This window comes from Protobothrops mucrosquamatus, unplaced genomic scaffold, assembly GCF_001527695.2.
Source record: "Protobothrops mucrosquamatus isolate PMUCROS unplaced genomic scaffold, P.Mucros_1.0 scaffold288, whole genome shotgun sequence".
NCBI lineage: Eukaryota > Metazoa > Chordata > Lepidosauria > Squamata > Viperidae > Protobothrops > Protobothrops mucrosquamatus.
Window position 1 is genome coordinate 69,993 of NW_015386632.1, and position 18,009 is coordinate 88,001.

Genomic DNA, 18,009 nt, shown 5'->3' on the forward strand with positions numbered 1-18,009 from the left:
ACCAAAGCCCCAAATGCTGGGAGGGGTGTTCTCTAGTTGATTCAGTCCAGTTTGGGTAAAATTGAATTTTCTTCCTAAGTTATCTCATTGGTTGTGGTTCCATGCTGAATTGAATAAAACTTTTAAAACTACAGTACTGTAGATGTTCTTCTCTGTGAACATTAATCAAATGTGAGTCTGGGTCATCTTATTCCTCCCAGTGTATCAATGAAAGTTAGCAAAGGATTCCAAAATCTACCTGGTGGCTTGTAAGAATCCAGACAAGAAGAAGAGCAACAGCATGAGATCCTGGTACACTCTAGTAATCCCTCTTGCCACAAAGTACAAGACCAATATTGTTTTTGTAGCAAGCTCCTCTTACTGGTATTGTGATGCTTGCAAGTTCATTTCATGCATGTTCGGCAAATTATTTTTTCTTAAATACTATATTAAATTTCAGTATAGCATCAGATGTTCAAAAGAGTTCAACACATATATCAAGAAGAACTGCAGAGAGAAAAATAGAAAACAGTGATGTGAAACATAAAGAAAATAAAGACACTAAAAATCAGGAGAAAAGCTTTACTAATGCCAAGAAGGTATTTGGTGGCAATATATTGATGATTGCTGAAGATTGGAACAGTATAAATATTTCAATTATAAGTAACCTTCTCTGGATATCTGTGGTAGTTTGTTAGATTACAAAAGATGTGCAAAAATAACTTCTAATTTTACTTCTAAAAGTGAAGTTATGTATCCGTATAAGGCATAGAAAAAGAAATGGTTGACCGTGAAGATGAAACAATGAGAGTAAAACAGCATATTTCCAAAAACACATATCTTTTGATAGTCAAGTGTACAATAAAATTGTATCATTACTAGAAGCTGCTAATGTGAATTTACTTTACTTAATTTAATAAAATGTCAACCAAAAATTCATAAACAATCATACCATAAAAAGTACTGGTTTTAGGATCTATAGTAAGAACCAATAAAACAGTGCAGTTAGCAGTGCAGAAGTAAAATGTGGAGTCAGTATTGTAAATAATATTTCAAGAAAGTTAGAAACTCACTCCTGATATTGATCATATCGGATTTTATATGTATCAAAAATTTGAGGAAACCTATCACTTTTTTCAGTACTGATCTGCATATATAAAATCATTATTGCAGGGTTGACCTACCGTAGATCAGCTGCTGATCCATGCATGAAAGTTTGTTCAAGGAAGAAATACAATCAAAATGAAGTGGCTGTCCTTCAGTTGTTACCAATGTGAACACAAGTTGAAACTCTTGGTTTGGTTTGGTTTGGTCTTTGTAAAATAATGCAGCTTTTTAAAGTAATCCATTGATACAACCTGATCAATTGTACTTTTCATTTTGAAAGGTTACTAAAACAAATTATTGATGGAATCAGTTGACTAATTTAGATAATGCCTAGCAACACATCAATGTGATATATTGAGGAAATAACCATGGCTGGGGAAGTATTGAGAAAACAGAACAGCAAACATTTCATTTCCTTTTACTGTTGTCTTAATTCTGTGATTCACCTAAATGGAATAATAATGTCTGTGGGAAAGGACATTTGTTTCTTTTATCCTTCCAGACAGTTTATCAAAATCAAACTGCAATCTGTTTGGTAACTGGAAAAGGGACAGCTTTTGCAACTGTTCTAGTGAGGCCACAAGTATTGCTAAGAGATAGGAAAAGATGGATAAGCTGTATTATCTTACATATTACTCATGAAAAGATAAGAAAACATGCATTACTTTATGGATTACTATCTCTGTAACAAAACTTTGATTTTCAGCCAAATTATAGCTTTTGAAGGCATCCTGTATGTTATTAGCTTTTATAAGATAGAATCTTGGGCTCTGCAGATGGACAGTGACACAAATTCTTTAGCTCCATGCAAGAAAAAGGATCAGCTACTTAGATCAGGGATAAGCAATAGGATGCCAGTTAGCATTAATAATCTCACTGGCTTCTTGCTCCAGCAAACTTCATATAAAATAATGAATAAGAAACTGCTGCAAAGCAGTAATAACGTATATCAACATCTTTACTTGATTTAATGTCTTAGAGGAGGAAATTATTTCATAGCCACTATATATTTTAGGACTTCCAGATATAGATTGCAAAAATCTAGATGACCACTAGATAGCAGCAAAGAAATGCAGAACACTAAATTTTTGTTGACATTTAGGGTTATCTGGCATTTGTCAAAATTTCTTCATTCATGGAACACAAAATAAATACTCAGAAAATGCAGACCAAACAGATAAATACACCTTCCTACATTTCATCTTTAAATTCATACTTTTTAGTAAATAAGATAATGTTATAGTTGCCTTCCTGTGTGCCTTTCCATCTCCTCCTTTTTAAAATGTCTTTTTGGCTAAATCATGTATTTTTAAAAATTTCATAGTTAAATTAATTATTTATGATTTATTTACAACTTCAGTTATTTTATATATCAAATATCACACTACAATAAGAGCGCAAAAATTTAGAAGAATATTCTTAATAAATATCTAAATGGGCAGGGATAAGTCGATCTTGAGTTCAGCGAAATCTTATTGGTAGATATTAATGTTTATATCGTCTACTCACAACTCTTTTCTTTTTGCTAATACATGATCACAGTTCCATGTGGCCCAGCATACTTACATTATTACTTGTTGTTTTCCTTTTTATTTCAATAAAATAGATTTCAAAGCACCAGTTCTCAGTCACCAATGAATTTATGCAAATCAATTGATCAGTAGTGGATCTGGAGGGGTTACAGGCTGAGAAAGAAAGCAGCTCTGGCCTAGCCAACTGACTGGCTGTGAACCAGGGAAACTAAGTGAACTGTGTATTTATTTATTTATTTATTTATTTATTTATTTATTTATTTATTTATTTATTTAAATTAGTGGGTGCATCTTTAGTACTTTTTGTTCATTAAAATTTGATGACTGTTCATCTGATTTCTTTCTGATTCTTGAAATAAGACTTTAACAGTTAAGGTAGTATCCTTACCATGAAAAATAATTCAAGACATTAGACCAGGGGTGTCAAACTGCCGGCCTGTGGGCCAGATGCATCATGCCAAAACCGCGCCCATCCCATTGCCAGCAATGGGAAAAAAGTCACGATATGTCGCAACACGTCACGTGACGTTTGACACCCGTGCATTAGACATTCCACAACAACAGCAACAACAGAACTCCTTAAGGCAGTGGTTCTCAACCTTTTTAATGCCGCGACCCCAACCGGTCGTAAGTCGAGGACTAAACCGGTCGTAAGTCAAGGACTAAACCGGTCGTAAGTCGAGGACTAAACCGGTTGTAAGTCAAGGACTACCCAACCGGTCATAAGTCGAGGACTTTCCCTGCCCGGGAGCGCCACGCATGCATGGTTCCGCCCCCTGCGCCGGCTGAGGCGTAGCTGGCAAGCGGCAGAGACGGAGCAGGCCGACCACCAGCTGGCCCAGCCCAAGGGAGGTAAGGCACCCGCTGGAAAAGGGGAAAAAAATGGCGGACAAAAAAAATGGCGGACAGCCTTGCTTGGCGACCCCCATGAAATGGTCGATCGACCCCAAATGGGGTCCCGACCCACAGGTTGAGAACCACTGCCTTAAGGAGTCCAGTAGACTGACGTTATGTTGGGTAGGATATCAACTGTGATTTTTACCATGCTTCTTAAATCTTGTTTCCACTTCAAAAGGAGTCATCTACATGAGTTCATTTAAACAGCCAGTTTAGTGTAATGGTTGAGCTGGATGACAACTGCAAGACTATAAGTCCTGGTACTTCCTTAAGCATGGAAACGGGCATGGGATTTGAGCTAGTTGTTTCTTTCAGCCCAATCCACCTCACAAGGGGGAAATTGAAGGAATAATTAGTATTATGCATACTGGTTTAAGTTATATTACTAAAGGTGTGGTATAAATAAATTTATCAGTCACAAGATAAATTTATTTATATCGCATTCTTAGTAATATAACTAATAACTAATATAACTAAAATATAGTTATAAAATGTATATAATAGTATATAATATATGAATTATACATTAACTAATATAATTAAATTAAAATAACATAATTAATATTAACCCCACAAGTTAATCATTACCAAAAACATCAGATATACCACATAGCTTTGGGTGAATTTATTAAAGTGTGTTGGAGTTTAACAAAAAGGGAATGGGGTTTATTCCCAAATAAGTATTCAATGGTCTTTTACTCAATTAGACTCAATGTAATGTAATGCAATTATAAAATAAAATAGCACAGAATCTAGATTTTGCAAAATCTATAAAAATAAAAATATCAACACCTGGTGGAATCAACAGTTAAGAAGTCCTCATAGATTCCTGCGGCCATAAAAATTTAGCAGCAAAGATGCCATGCTTCTTCACTGCCATTTTCACCCAAGAATATTTCATTGTTTGACTATTCATGGCAAAGAATGCTACAACTAGCTCACTCTTCAAGTTGATGAATTTGGGCCTGTTAATCTCTCTCACCCCAGCTTACATGACCGACTGGTTGTTGTGGGAAAAAAATAAAAGGCAGCACTGTGTATATCACCTTGAGCTCTATGAAAGACAGGATCAATCAGTCAATGGGATATACAAATCCTTTTCTGTTTTCTTCATTATTCTACTTTTCTCAGTCAAGGAGGATTTATTTTATTTCCATATTAGATTTCTTAATGTACAAATATGTATAATTATTTCTGTAAATGCATCCCACATTTGGTTGCAGAATTTTGCATGGTGATGTCAACCCCACTAGGTAGACCAGCCCATGAAATCAACTCCATTTGTTATAATTATAGAAACTTGAAGTCTGATTTTGCTACATCTTCTCCTTCTTCCTGAAATTCAATCAATTAGAGAGGCATCTGCCTGAGCTGCTTTTGAATGTTAGCTCATTGTTCTGCATGATATAATTTGCATATCTCCATCAATATAACTCTATCTTTCTCACTCTCTACAAATATAAGTATTGTAATCATTTTTAATACATTTTCATTTCCTTTTATTTCCCCTTAATATTTATCTTTTGGCACCTTTTTAATGAATTGCAGAAGTTGAAAAAGTATAACTTTCAAAGATAACCACAGTTTGGTCTTGTAAAATCCTCGAAAGTGAGAAATTAAAATAATCTAAAGAAAATAAATGTTTCCCCTCATGCATAGCAAAAAGCACTTCTGGACATGAGCCTTGTTCCAAGGACCAAGTCAGTTGTAATGTCTTACAAATCAACTAATTATTATCCATCATGTTAGTCACTGCTGAGCAGTGCATGCCTATTCCATGAGCCATTATTCCAATCAAATCCATCCTTCTTATGTCCTCAGTATAAGCAAGAGAACCTTCAAAAAAAATACCACTATCTTCTCCAGAGAATTTGAGGACTAGACATCACCGTTTTCACTTTCAACTGCAGCTGTAGCAACAGTATTGGCAGTAGGGATCTTTTTCTTTCTTTACTGTTCAGCTACTAATCATCTGTCTATAAGTTGGACATTAATTTTTGAAAGTGGGAATACAAATTTGGTAAAAATGAACAATGAAAGATTTTTCAATCTGTCAGACACTCAAATATGCCCAACTCAAATCTTCTAAAATTTACAATGTTCTAAGTGAGTACTTTTCACCACAGTGGCAACATTAGAGTAACTAGACATTATACTGAAATTTTTCAGATATGCATCTAGTGAAGTGGGGTTGCATTCGGCAAGATGTTAATGTATTATTAATGGGGCTACATTCTGCACAAAGGCGGAGATCTTTGGGAGGAGTGTTTTCTTAAAGTGTGTTAAACTTACATTTTATGAAGGAGAATATTTGTAGCTCAGGGTTGAAATTAACTCTTAATTTCTTAATTAATTAATTAAGAGTTATCTATTAACTCTTTAGGACAGGGGTGTCAAACTGCCGGCCCACGGGCCGGTTTCATCATACCGGAGCTGCGCCCACCCCATTGCCAGCAATGGCAAAATAGTCCCGATACGTCTCACGACGTCACGTTACATCGCAAGTTTGACATGTCTGCTTTAGGAGAACTCAGCAAATGAAGCATACAATTTCAGTTTCCTATCATGCTAAGGTAGCAAATACACCAACATTGTAGTGTAAACATAAAAATAAGTGAGAGGTCCTTGGTGCTCTCTGAGCTTGCTTGTTTTCTTGCAGATGTTTCATTACCCTAATTAGGTAACATAATGTTACCTTATGCTTCATTTGCTGAATCCTCCTAAAGAATTAATAGATAATTGATGCTGGGGCCAACTTTTCTTTTGCAATTTGCCATTTAGGTATCATGCCAGTGCAGAGTTCTGATAATACTTACATAGAATAGAGAGATTTCTTCAGGTTACACAATATGAACAGAGTCCATGTTTGTAAGGATCCCTTCAAAAAATTCAGCACTTTCCACAAGAAATAAGATTGAGATGAAATGAAAGCCATAGCATTATGCATATTTTCTAAGGAATAAATCCAACTGAAAACTGTAGGACATACGACTCAGTTACATGCTTAGAATTGAGCTTTATGGATATTAGGAAATCCTGTTTGCCAGGGAGGAGGTTTATTTATTCTCCGATAGAAGCCAGCTTTAATAAAGCAAGCCTATTCTCTCCGGAGAGACAAGCAAATAGCTGAGAAGTGCCATAAATTTCACAAATCCAACTTAAGGGCACAAAACATGATCTGCATTATAACAAGTTTTCTGTCATGTGCTTCCTTTGGAAAAAAAGCACTTAATGGGAGTGAAATAAAACTTTTATCTCTGACTAAATAAAGTATATGGGGAAACGTTTGAATAAATGTTTTCAGCTGGTTTTAATTTGCCCAGAAGGGAAAAGTGCATATTTCCCAACATAAACATGATTCCAAAAAAAAAGAAGTTGAGAAAGAACATACTAATTACTGTTTTATTTTGATTTATTCTTTATACATAGGTAAGGAAGGGTTTCTCCTACTTTTTTCTCCTCTCAATATTTTCCTCTAGGTTGAAAAATGTTTCGCTTCAAGTAAAATTTTAAAATCTGGAGGTGAGGAAGCCTTAAAATTAGCTACTTTTGTGCCTGCTCACAAAACCTTTTGCCAATATAAGTGCCAATTGGTTTGGAAAGATTCTTTGGAAGTAGAACTTTTCCAGAATCAAGTTTTTCCTCAAGAAATCAGATGATCAAACATTCTTGTTCCAGCACTGGCAAAATTAATTGGAGAAGAATTCATTTGGCATTTGAGTGCATATCATCTTATCATGGATTTGCTAACTGCATAGAATTTATTTATGTATTTAATGGAAACATTCATCGCTTTTCAGCCTGAAAAATACCCAGAATAGCTTAAGGATGGGAAAAAAGGCATGCAAAATATGTGCAAAAAAAGTGTGCAAAATATTTCAGATTGGTAACTTGCCAGTTCTAAAATACATTATTCCAAGATTACTGGAACAAGGACTGCTTTAACAATGAAAAGGAGGTCAGATGAAAAATTTGGTTAGTCTGGAACAGCCTCAGAAACACTTTCTGGATGTTCTAGGGAAAGTAAATTTCAACCATGAAAAGTTTTGTATTATGGTAATTCTTAATATTTTATGGAAAAAATATTTTATATATTTACATAATCCTAGGGGAACTGATAGTAATATAGCAAAGAGATGAAGAGTCTTATAATGTAATGATGAGAAAGTATCTCAAATTAATATATTAAAGATCAAAGTAGTTGGTTTTCATAGGGAAACTGGAATGAACAAGTTCTGTAGAGGTGGGGAAACATTGGCGCAAGTAGAGGGATTGGTCTACTCTGGTAGTAACGTTCTGAGATGAGCAAATAAAGGTAGAAAGGTAGCAGGCAATATATGTGATACTTTGTGATGAATTTTTGTCTAAAGAAAATGAGTGTGTATAAGATGGCACTTCCACTTAATTTCCTATATGAAAGTAAGAGTTGGATGTCAAAGAAATATAAAAATAAGATGCATGCAGTAGAAATGGAGTACTACAGAGTTTTGTCCTGGATTGGTATTCTTCAGTATTTCAATTACTTTGTTGATGTAGATGGCATTTTTATCAAATTTGCGGATGATACAAACTGGATTAAATAGCTAATATTAGAATAAAGAAACAAAATTTATCTTCTAGCTAGAAAAATCAGCTGAAGATAAAAGAATAAATTTTAAGGACAGAAAAGTGAAAGAAATCAAATGTGTAGTTCCACTATATTCTGATCTGCTCAGATCCCACTTCAAATATAGGGCTCAGTTCTGAACTTAGGATGGATTTAGACAATTAAAACAGGCAGAGGAAAAGAAAATGAGGGTTGGGAAGGGACAAAGCTTATAATAAAGACTGAGTGAACCAAGCATTTTAGCCTGCACAAAGATAATTACATAAGGGCGTTCATAAAGAAGGTGTCATAGAAAGAGGGTGTCTTCATTCATGCAGAAACAGCTGAAAAATGATTACTGCATTTCACCACAAGCCTTGCAAACACACGTTCTTTGTATTGCCTCACTAATTAAGGGATTAGTCCAAAAGGTAAAGGATCTGTCTGTTCTGTCACTCCTGTAATTCTGGAAGAATCAGTTAGTAATCTTTGGTACTGGTTACCTTTCTCCCAATGTCTCCACCTAACCTGTAGGATCTGTTAGAGAGGGCCTGTTCTGAATCCCATTCTTGTAACAATTCATGTAAAGGGTCCCAGGGAGCATGCTTTAATCATAGTGCCACCTACCTTCTGGGAAGTTTTGTTCCCCATCCCCATCTCCATCCCTTAAGTTCACATTGCTCTGTTAAGCAAACTTTTTGGCCAGGTCCTTGAGATGAGGTACTGTTTTTGGAGTGTGTTTTGAACAATCAAGTTTCGTTCTTTTTGGTTTCCATTATTTTTATTCTGGTTTGATCATCTCACTGCATGTTGACTTGTTAACTGGATTTTTTTTTTATTAAGCTGTGCTCTGTCAAAAAGAAATCAGAAAATCGCTCAACACAGAATTCCCTTGCTTTAAATGAAATATATAGATCAGGGGTCTTCAAACGTGGCCCTTTTATGACTTGTGGACTTCAACTCCCAGAATTCCTCAGCCAGCGTGCCTGGCTGAGGAATTTTGGGAGTTGAAGTCCACAAGTCATAAAAGGGCCAAGTTTGAAGACCCCTGATATAGATTAATTCATGATGATCTATCAATGTGCTCGCTAACAGTTGAAAATAACTTGATGCATGTAATCACGAAATCAATTTAAACTAATATTTTCCTATAAGGGCATTTGTCAATCTATGCCTCAGTCAAGGGGTTACCTGCATATTTTATTGCCATTGCTAAATATTTGCAGAGTTCTAAGGGAAAAGATCACCTCAATTGTCCTTTGGTTTGCTTTGTATTTATAACACAAGCATTAATTCCTTACATATCATTAGGGAAAGAAGGAGGAATAAGATGCTTTTTTAAAATATCAAACATAAAGGATGCTTTAACACCTTTTTCAAGGTTGTTTTCCTTTAGTGAAGGATGAAGGATGAAACAGTAGCTCCTAGCTGTGATTCCCTCCCTTCTCCTGGTACCCAGAAAATCACTTCCAGCCTCATTACCAAATCAACACACCATTCAGCAGGATAGAAAGGTCAAAAGAAGAATATTAATAGGTAGAAGGACGTGTCAAATCTGTATGAGCTCAGTGGGTAGTTATCACACTGTGAGTGTAACCTAGAAAATAGCAGGGACTGTTGTGGGTTTTTTTTTTCTTTGTTTTTATTGGAAATTTTCTTCTTCTATCATCCGGAAAAACTTCTTTCTTGGGCTTATGAATTTACTCTAGGTAGTTCTAGTCAATAGCAACAATTCATTAAGCACCAGACTTCCATCTTCCACTGCATGAGTCAAACTCCCAGCCTTTGCAAATACAGTGTAGTCCATTCCAACAGCAAGTGGTATTATAAAAAAAAGATCCCAGGCAGGTAGATAAAATTATGATTTTATTAATATACTACTTAGATCAATATTACACCATCTCCATTCAAATATAATAAAAGTTTAACTAACAAAGTCAGCTGTCTATGTCAGGTTGAAAGAGACCCTTAAAGAGGCCAAAATGATTAAGAACTCCAACACAAAGAAAGGTCCCCTGACTCAGAAGCAACTCTAGACCTATCAAATTTCACAATACTAGCATGTTATAATCTTGATGCCTATTAGTTGTCATTAGACAGTTGCAGCATTTGAGTGGGCTGCTGTTCCACCTTCCAAGCGCAATATGGGACGTCATCTAAGGATATGATGATGTCACGGAAAGTGGCAGGGCTGAACATTTTCAGTCCATTTTGGCAGGAAGGGAATTTAAGATTGGAAGTGCAAGTTCTTATTACTATTTTCACCCCTTGAATTCTATAAAATGCATCTTTTTCACTGTTCCTTGGGCCTTCTGGCCAAAAGGACTTGCAGACACCTTTGGCTTTCATTCCTATCATTGAAAAATAATTACCGCAGATCTCAAGAAAGTGGAGTTGACAAATATGAATTTCTAAATCTGAATTTAGAATGTGTCTTGTCCACTCACCAGCATAGCAATATGTATCCATAGTTGTAGCTATTGGGAAAAGTATCAAATGTTATACTCAGTGCTTTTTTTCTAAAACAAAAAGGTGCCGGAACTCACACAGGTCATACAACCCGCCTTGCCTACCCTACAAGGTTCCATCCAAAAAAGGTGCCAGAACTCCATTCTGGGCGTTCTATGAGAAAAAAAGCCCTGGTTATACTAATACGCCATCATTCCATCTTCATAGTTTGTAACACTCTTTTAAAGGCAACAAATAACATTTTTGCAGCCAAGACATTTGTCCTTGTAGTACATGCTTGGACATATACTGAAATGTTGATGGGGATGCTTCCAATTTATTTTGCTCCTTTTAATATTGATTGGGTTTAGAGGATTATTTTTTTTTGCTCAAAAATCTTTGGTAAGATTTGGAGGGGAGGGGAAGGGAAGGGGGGAACAAGATGTTGTTCAAGTTAGGTGTTTTGCGCTCTCCTAGTGATAGTAATAGAAAGCCCTGATTGTTATGATGTTCCTTGCAATTTCAAATCTGCAGAAATGAGGTTGACTATTCAAGGATTTGTGGAGCAGAAACAGTGGATTGTAGAAATGCCCAAAGACTACAATAATGATTTTTAGCTTGGAACAGAAAAAGTTAAAGTAATTTATGAAAGTATATATAGTTACACCCAGTATGGAAAATATGGATAATTTTTTCTTCTCTATATTAGAGTCAGGGCCCATCCGTTCGAACTTGGACAGCTTTTTTTAATTGCAGTAGGATAGAAGGTAGTAAAATAATTAATGTAATAAAAAGATTAGATATTAATACTATTAGATTTTTATCCCTCCTTTTAAATGTACTTTGGCCAACTGAATTACTCATATATAATAACTTGTTTATGAGGACTATGCTGCAGGTTCTGTACTACAGTTTATCTGGTGGGACCCAGATGGCATGTCTTTACTGCTGTAGTCCTTCCCCCTCCATTTTCTGCAACATCATTCTCCCTGAGGTAAAGTTGGACCCACCCATCCATTTTCTGGAAGACTTTTAAGACTTCATTTTTCCATCAGCCTTGGGGTCATTAGCCACGGTGAACCTGCAAGATGGTTATGTGATGCTAAATGATTGCGTTGTCTCACTTTCTTTGTTTATCCTTTATTTATATTGTTCATATCATGATTTTAATGGTGCATATGTTGTATGCTGCCCAGACTTATGTTTCATGAGATGGGTAGCTATATTAATTTATCAAATCAAATCATTATACTATCAATTGCTATGAATTTTGATTACTCTTTATTACACTTTACACTCATTGACAGCATCATCTAAGGAAAATCAGTGATGAAAGAAGACTATTATCCTTTTATCTGTGTTGATTCCCCAAATGTATTTAATTGTTCACTGTGTGATGCAGAATGCTGGAGCAGATGGACTGTTGGCCTGATGAAGCAGCATTTTCTCCCCCACCTACATTCTAATGTTCCATTCTTGACAATAAAGGATGGCCACAGATTCTAGTGAATCAGACAAAATACAATTTTTGTAATAAACAAATAATTATGACCCCCATGTAACAAGAATTTTGGTCAGATAAGCCTTCCTCCAGGAGTTACATCCCCATTCAGCACAGTCTGCATATCCTTTGCCCTGTTGAGTCACCAAACATTCAAAGACAGCACAGACCCACAAATAACATATTTCTGAATAAAGCAATAAACATGAATCTGCCATTTTAACAGTAAGAATCATTATTCACTATTGACTGGAAATGTTGACGGACTTTTAATCATACCAATTTTTGTAGCATTTCCTAGTGTCACATAAGAGACAGTACTCATTGTTAAGTGGACCAGGAGTTGGTTACTGGTGTTATTCACATACATGAAAGGAAATGCCATCTAGATCAATGCATTCATTTCACTATTTTCAGGCTGGCACCTCCCAAAAGGTTTGCAAAGTAAGTTAGAAGACTTAAAACAACATCTGCTGGTATTTAAAGCATCCAGATCCATTTGCATCATTTCCTGGGAATACGCATTCTGTTCTCAGAATATAAAAACCTGAAAGAGTTTGAACTGGAACAGAATTAAATAAAAATGTACTTCAACTTTATACTTTAAATCACACATCCAAGTAGTGAAGACTTGAAAAGATGCTCCATTTGCCACAAAGAAGAAAGGGTCAACCTATTCTCCAAAGATCCCAAAGGCAGGACAAGAAGCAATGGATGGAAACTAATCAAGGAGAGAATCAACCTAGAACTAAGGAGGAATTTCCTGACTGTTAGAACAATTAATCAGTGGATGGCTTGCCTTCAGAAGTTGTAGGTGCTCTATCACTGGAGGTTTTTAAGAAGAGATTGGACAGCCATTTGTTCAGAATGGTAGGGTCACCTGCTTGAGCAGAGGGTTGGACTAGAAGACCTCTAAGGTCCCTTCCAACTCTGTTATTCTATTATTCTGTTCTGGTAGGTCTAGGGACATTATAAATGTATTTCTATATGAGAATTTCTTGGCACATTGCTGTTTGGAGCAATGAAGTCATGAACTATTACAAAATGTATTGATGTTTCTGAATTGTGATGTATTTTTTTAAAAAAATCTCTTTTCAGTTATTTCACCAATCACTTTCCCTTTTCCAAACAAAAAGAAAATATCTTGTAATAAAGACTTTTTGTTCAGATTGCTGACAATGTCCATATTTAAGGCAAAGACATTCATTTCTGTGAGAAAGTGGAGAAATGCTAAGACAACAGTTAAAGGAATTTATGATTTTTATTACAAATTTATTTTAGTCATTAATAAATCTATTCAAATTCTTTTCCAACAAGGGAGAATTATTTGGTATTCCAAAATAGGCTAGAAAGAAATGGGGGAAGGGAATATGAATGTTTCACTATTACCAGACCTACTGTGTTATAACAAAGATAGGAAAGTTCCAGATAAATTGATAAATATGTTATTAATTATATCACTCATGTAAATGTTTTTGCTGAGATAGTATTTAAGTATATCAAAACAAAATTTGTCCCCCAAACAAAATCTGGCTAAATAGAACTGTACCACACTTGTAAGAGGACTGCCCACACTATTAAACATATCCATCTCTATCACTATCTTTATACCCATATCTATTATCTATATCTCTCATATAAATACATACATACACCTATATTTAAGAGAGGCATAAGGCTATATTAACAAAACAGGATGAAGAATGATAGTTACTTTTGTCATGAGACAGCCGAGAACAAAACATGTTTTATTATTAAACTTACTCCATGAGCAATCCATATCTGCACAAAGCACATCCCTGTGACCTGCTATCAATAGATTTTTATTCTTGAAATTCTTGCACTTTCCTTTGGTTGTTGTTAACTATCAATTGGGAATTTTGGAAAAAATATTTTCTTATTATAATCATAGATCAAGCCTGGAGGTAATCTGAAGTCATTCAAATTATTATTTAGCTCTGACATGCAAATATACATTCCCATTCCTTTTCATGTGGAAATTGAATTGCAGTTACTCATTAACAAGACTTAAAATGCTAGGGTGGAAGATTCTGGTCAATTTTTCTCTTCTATGCAACTCTTAAAGGGCCAGGCTTTAATCACAAAGTTTGCAAGGACTTTCTTGAAAAAACAAAGGATAACAGCTTGATTGTTCAAGTGGAAAGGAGCAAAATTCTAAGTTAAATAGCATCCATTCCATATGTAAGAACTGAAAATATACATTTAAATTATTTAAATTATTATACTGAATATATAGTGTAAACATTTCAAAGAATTACAAAGTATATGAATTATATTTCTACAATAAAATAAAAAATAAAACTTACATCCCCCCAAAAAATCTGTAGCTGTGATTCTTTTATTGTGTTTAAATAAAAATATGCAGTAACTGTCCAGAAAGAGAAAATTGCAATGTTTATCCATAAGAAGTATGATGTATGGACTAAGGCTAATCTTTGATGCCAAAGACATCTTCTATTAATGGTAGGTATTTTATTTTTTTCACTGGAAGTGCTGGTGGCTCCCCACTCCATCCATCTTCATACTGAAAACATAAGAAAAGGATAAGAAGGTTTAGAATTATAAAGTGAAATGGAAAGTAACTAGAAATGATGTTGAATATCAGCAAGCAGTCTTTGTTTCTATCAAAATAGTACACCGTATATTTGCATTATAATTTATATGCATTATAGAAAATGTAGTCAATAGGAATCTAATTTGACTTGAGGGAGACTATCTTTCATGAAAAGAGAGAAGTGATCCTTGTACTGTGGATGAAAAAAGAAATTATTTGGCTTGTATTTAAATATGAATCAACCCAATTTATACTTTCCAAGTATTTTATAAGAGAAAAAAGTTACAAATAAAACTATAATTAGCACTCTGTTTCATACTTTTTTGGAACATAGTTCTTTAATTAAAAAAATAGGCAACATTATGAGAAAGTTAAAATTAATGGGAGAATGCTTGTGTAGAAAAATGCACTTTACATTTTACATGCAAAAATATATATGAAAGTTTGTATGGATGTTCATACTGACTTTAAAAATAAATTAATGTATGAACTGAGTTTGAGATTGAAAAATATATTAATGTTATGCAAATTAGGGATTCCTAATCTATAATAATAATAATAATAATAATAACAACAACAACAACAACAACAACAATAATAATAACTTCCAGTGTTGGAGCATTCACAACTTCTGGAGGCAGCTTGTTCCACTGATTAATTGTTCTAACTGTCAGGAAATCTCTCCTTAGTTCTAAGTTGCTTCTCTCTTTGATTAGTTTCCATCCATTGCTTCTTGTCCTGTCTTCAAGTGCTTTGGAGAATAGCTTGACTCCCTCTTCTTTGTGGCAACCTTGAGATATTGGAACACTGCTATCATGTCACCCCTAGTCCTTTTTTCCATTAAACTAGACATACCCAATTCCAGCAACCGTTCTTCGTATGTTTTAGCCTACAGTCCCCTAATCATCTTTGTTGCTCTTCTCTGTACTCTTTCTAGAGTCTCAACATCTTTTTTACATCATGGTGACCAAAACTGGATGCAGTATTCCAAGTGCTGCCTTACCAAAGCATTGTAAAGTGGTATTAACACTTCATGTGATCTTGATTCTATCCCTGTTAATGCAGCCTAGCACTGTGTTGGCTTTTTTGGCAGCTGCAGCACACTGCTGGCTCATATTTAAGTGATTGTCCACTAGAACTCCAAGATCCCTCTCACAGTTACTACTATTGAGCAAGGTACAACCTACTGTATACTATACCTGTGCATTTGGTTTTTGTTGCCTAAATATAGAACCTTACTTTTTTCACCACTGAATTTCATTTTGTAAGATAGCGCCAAATGTTCAAGTCTGTCAAGATCCTTCTGTATCTTAAGCCTATCTTCTGAATTGTTGGCTATTCCTACCAGCTTGGTGTCTGCAAATTTGATGAGTTCCCCATCTATCCCCTCATCCAAATCATTGCTGAAGATGTTGAAGAGCACTGGTCCCAGAACAGAGCCCTGGGGCACCCCACTACACACTCCATGTAGATGCAGTTCCATTGAGGACCACATGCTGAGTACAGCTGGTCAGCCAGCTATGAATCCATCTGATGGTGATGCTGTCTAACCCACATTTTTCTATCTTATCAAATCTGCAATTATCAGTTTCCTATTTTTTGTTAATCTAGGCCATTTTGTTTCTGCTTAAATCTGATGCTCATTAAGATCTCTTATCAGGTAGAAGGTGATTTTTAATATCTGAAGGATTATTTATTTATATCTTTCTGTAATGCACTGCCCCAGGATATTATGGTAGCAGATATAAGAAATTTTAAATAAGTATTAGGCACTTCTCTAAACAGTAGCAATGTTTTGGCAGTAAACACAAACCATTCTGTACTCTTGGTTTGAGAACCTGAACTATTATGATTTATATTTTTGGAAACTTTTAAGGATACATATTTTACTTTACCTGTAATGGCATCAAGATGGTTTGGAAAGCTGGAATTGGATGCTCTCTCCAGTTCAGCCCATCAACCAACTTCTTATAATTTACATGTTCTTTGCAATCTTCACATCTAAATACAGATTGTGTGCATATATTCATTATTTGGCTCTCGCTCTCTCTATTGTTTGGTTTAACCTATTATTTATTTTGATATAATGAATAATGAAAATATCTTTGGAGAATAGCTGGAACTCGTAAAACAGAAGAAACATAAGGGAAAAAAAAGAAATCCATGGTTTTAGCCTGTGTTCTCTGATGTCTTATAAGCAAACAAATCTTCGTTATATATGTACACAAATTTTGGAAGCAACTCCCTATTTTAAGACAGGCTTGCTACAGAGCCCTATTGTTTTTCTTTTATTATTTCTTGGATGACTTTTTATTCCTGATTTATCTGGCAAAGCACCATTGTTGGCATGGACCTCTAGCCCTCAGAGTTCAACTGTCACAAGAGAGGGCTGGTCTGTCAGTGAGGCAACTGATACTTAAGAGGCTTTTTTAGAATTCAGAAACTAAATTGCAAGAGTCAGAGTATTTTATGTAAATGCTTAAAGGCTCCCTCTTTGTGGCAGAGTTTACTTTGCAGGTGCACATTCATGGAGTGTTTCTTTGAGTCATTCGACCACAAAGAGCGAACAGAAATTTATGTTTATGGTAGAATTCTCCTTTTACTTAAGAAAGACTGAAATATCAGTTATGTATTACAAGAATAGATAATGAAAAGCCAACAAAATCAAAAAGAAGTAAAATATGGTAGTGGCCTTTGAACTAAAACAGATTAACTCAAGTACTATTCCTGATTTTGTTTGCTGATGGGAAATCTGGTCAACTGCCATGAATATGTTTTACATTATTACATTTATTCTTCCCATTTGGGAAAAACAATCGCTTATCACACAGAAATATTGAGGTAATAAATGGCCATATTTTAAAAGATTAAATCTGAAATGACAGTATTTCCCAAACCTTATGTTTAAATAGCAAATACACTCAATAAAAATCAACTGGTATTAAACCAGTTTTACATGTGTGCCTTGAAATAGCATGTATTCTTTTTTTTTCTTTTTAGCTTGTTTAGCTTTTTGCATTTGCAGTATTTGGTTAGCTCAGAAAAAAACAAAGGAGAAAAAGTAAGAGTAAGAAGCCTAAAGCTAAAGAAAGAAATGTTGTTATAGAGTTAGCTAATAATAACAACTGCGGAACACAGAGATGGACTTTCTCTGTTAAAAAAACCTTGTCTTTTACACTCAACATCTGAACAAACAGTGCATATTCATTCCACTGCTGTAACAGTACTATTGTATAATTCAGGAAATAACTGGGAACATACTCCAATTTTCAAGTTGTTGGATCAAATTTTAAAAAAATATTCCAATAAACATGCTATAAGATTGTGGGAAACTCTCTAGGCCCTCTTTTTTAATTGCTATCAAATAACCATGGCAATTCAATTA

General features: G+C 34.9%; 1 protein-coding gene across 1 annotated transcript in view; it reads right to left on the minus strand.

Moving 5' to 3' along the window:
* Window positions 1-13,329: 13,329 nt before the first annotated feature.
* EFHC2 (EF-hand domain containing 2) overlaps window positions 13,330-18,009 on the minus strand; it is a 58,544-nt gene continuing 53,864 nt past the window's right edge. Inside the window, exons 14-15 of the mRNA XM_015814867.2 lie at window positions 16,520-16,625; window positions 13,330-14,594 (exon numbers count right to left, since the gene is read on the minus strand). Of these exons, the coding sequence (XP_015670353.1) occupies window positions 14,499-14,594; window positions 16,520-16,625 (202 nt within the window). The 3' untranslated portion in view covers window positions 13,330-14,498. The remainder of the gene's footprint in view (window positions 14,595-16,519; window positions 16,626-18,009) is intronic.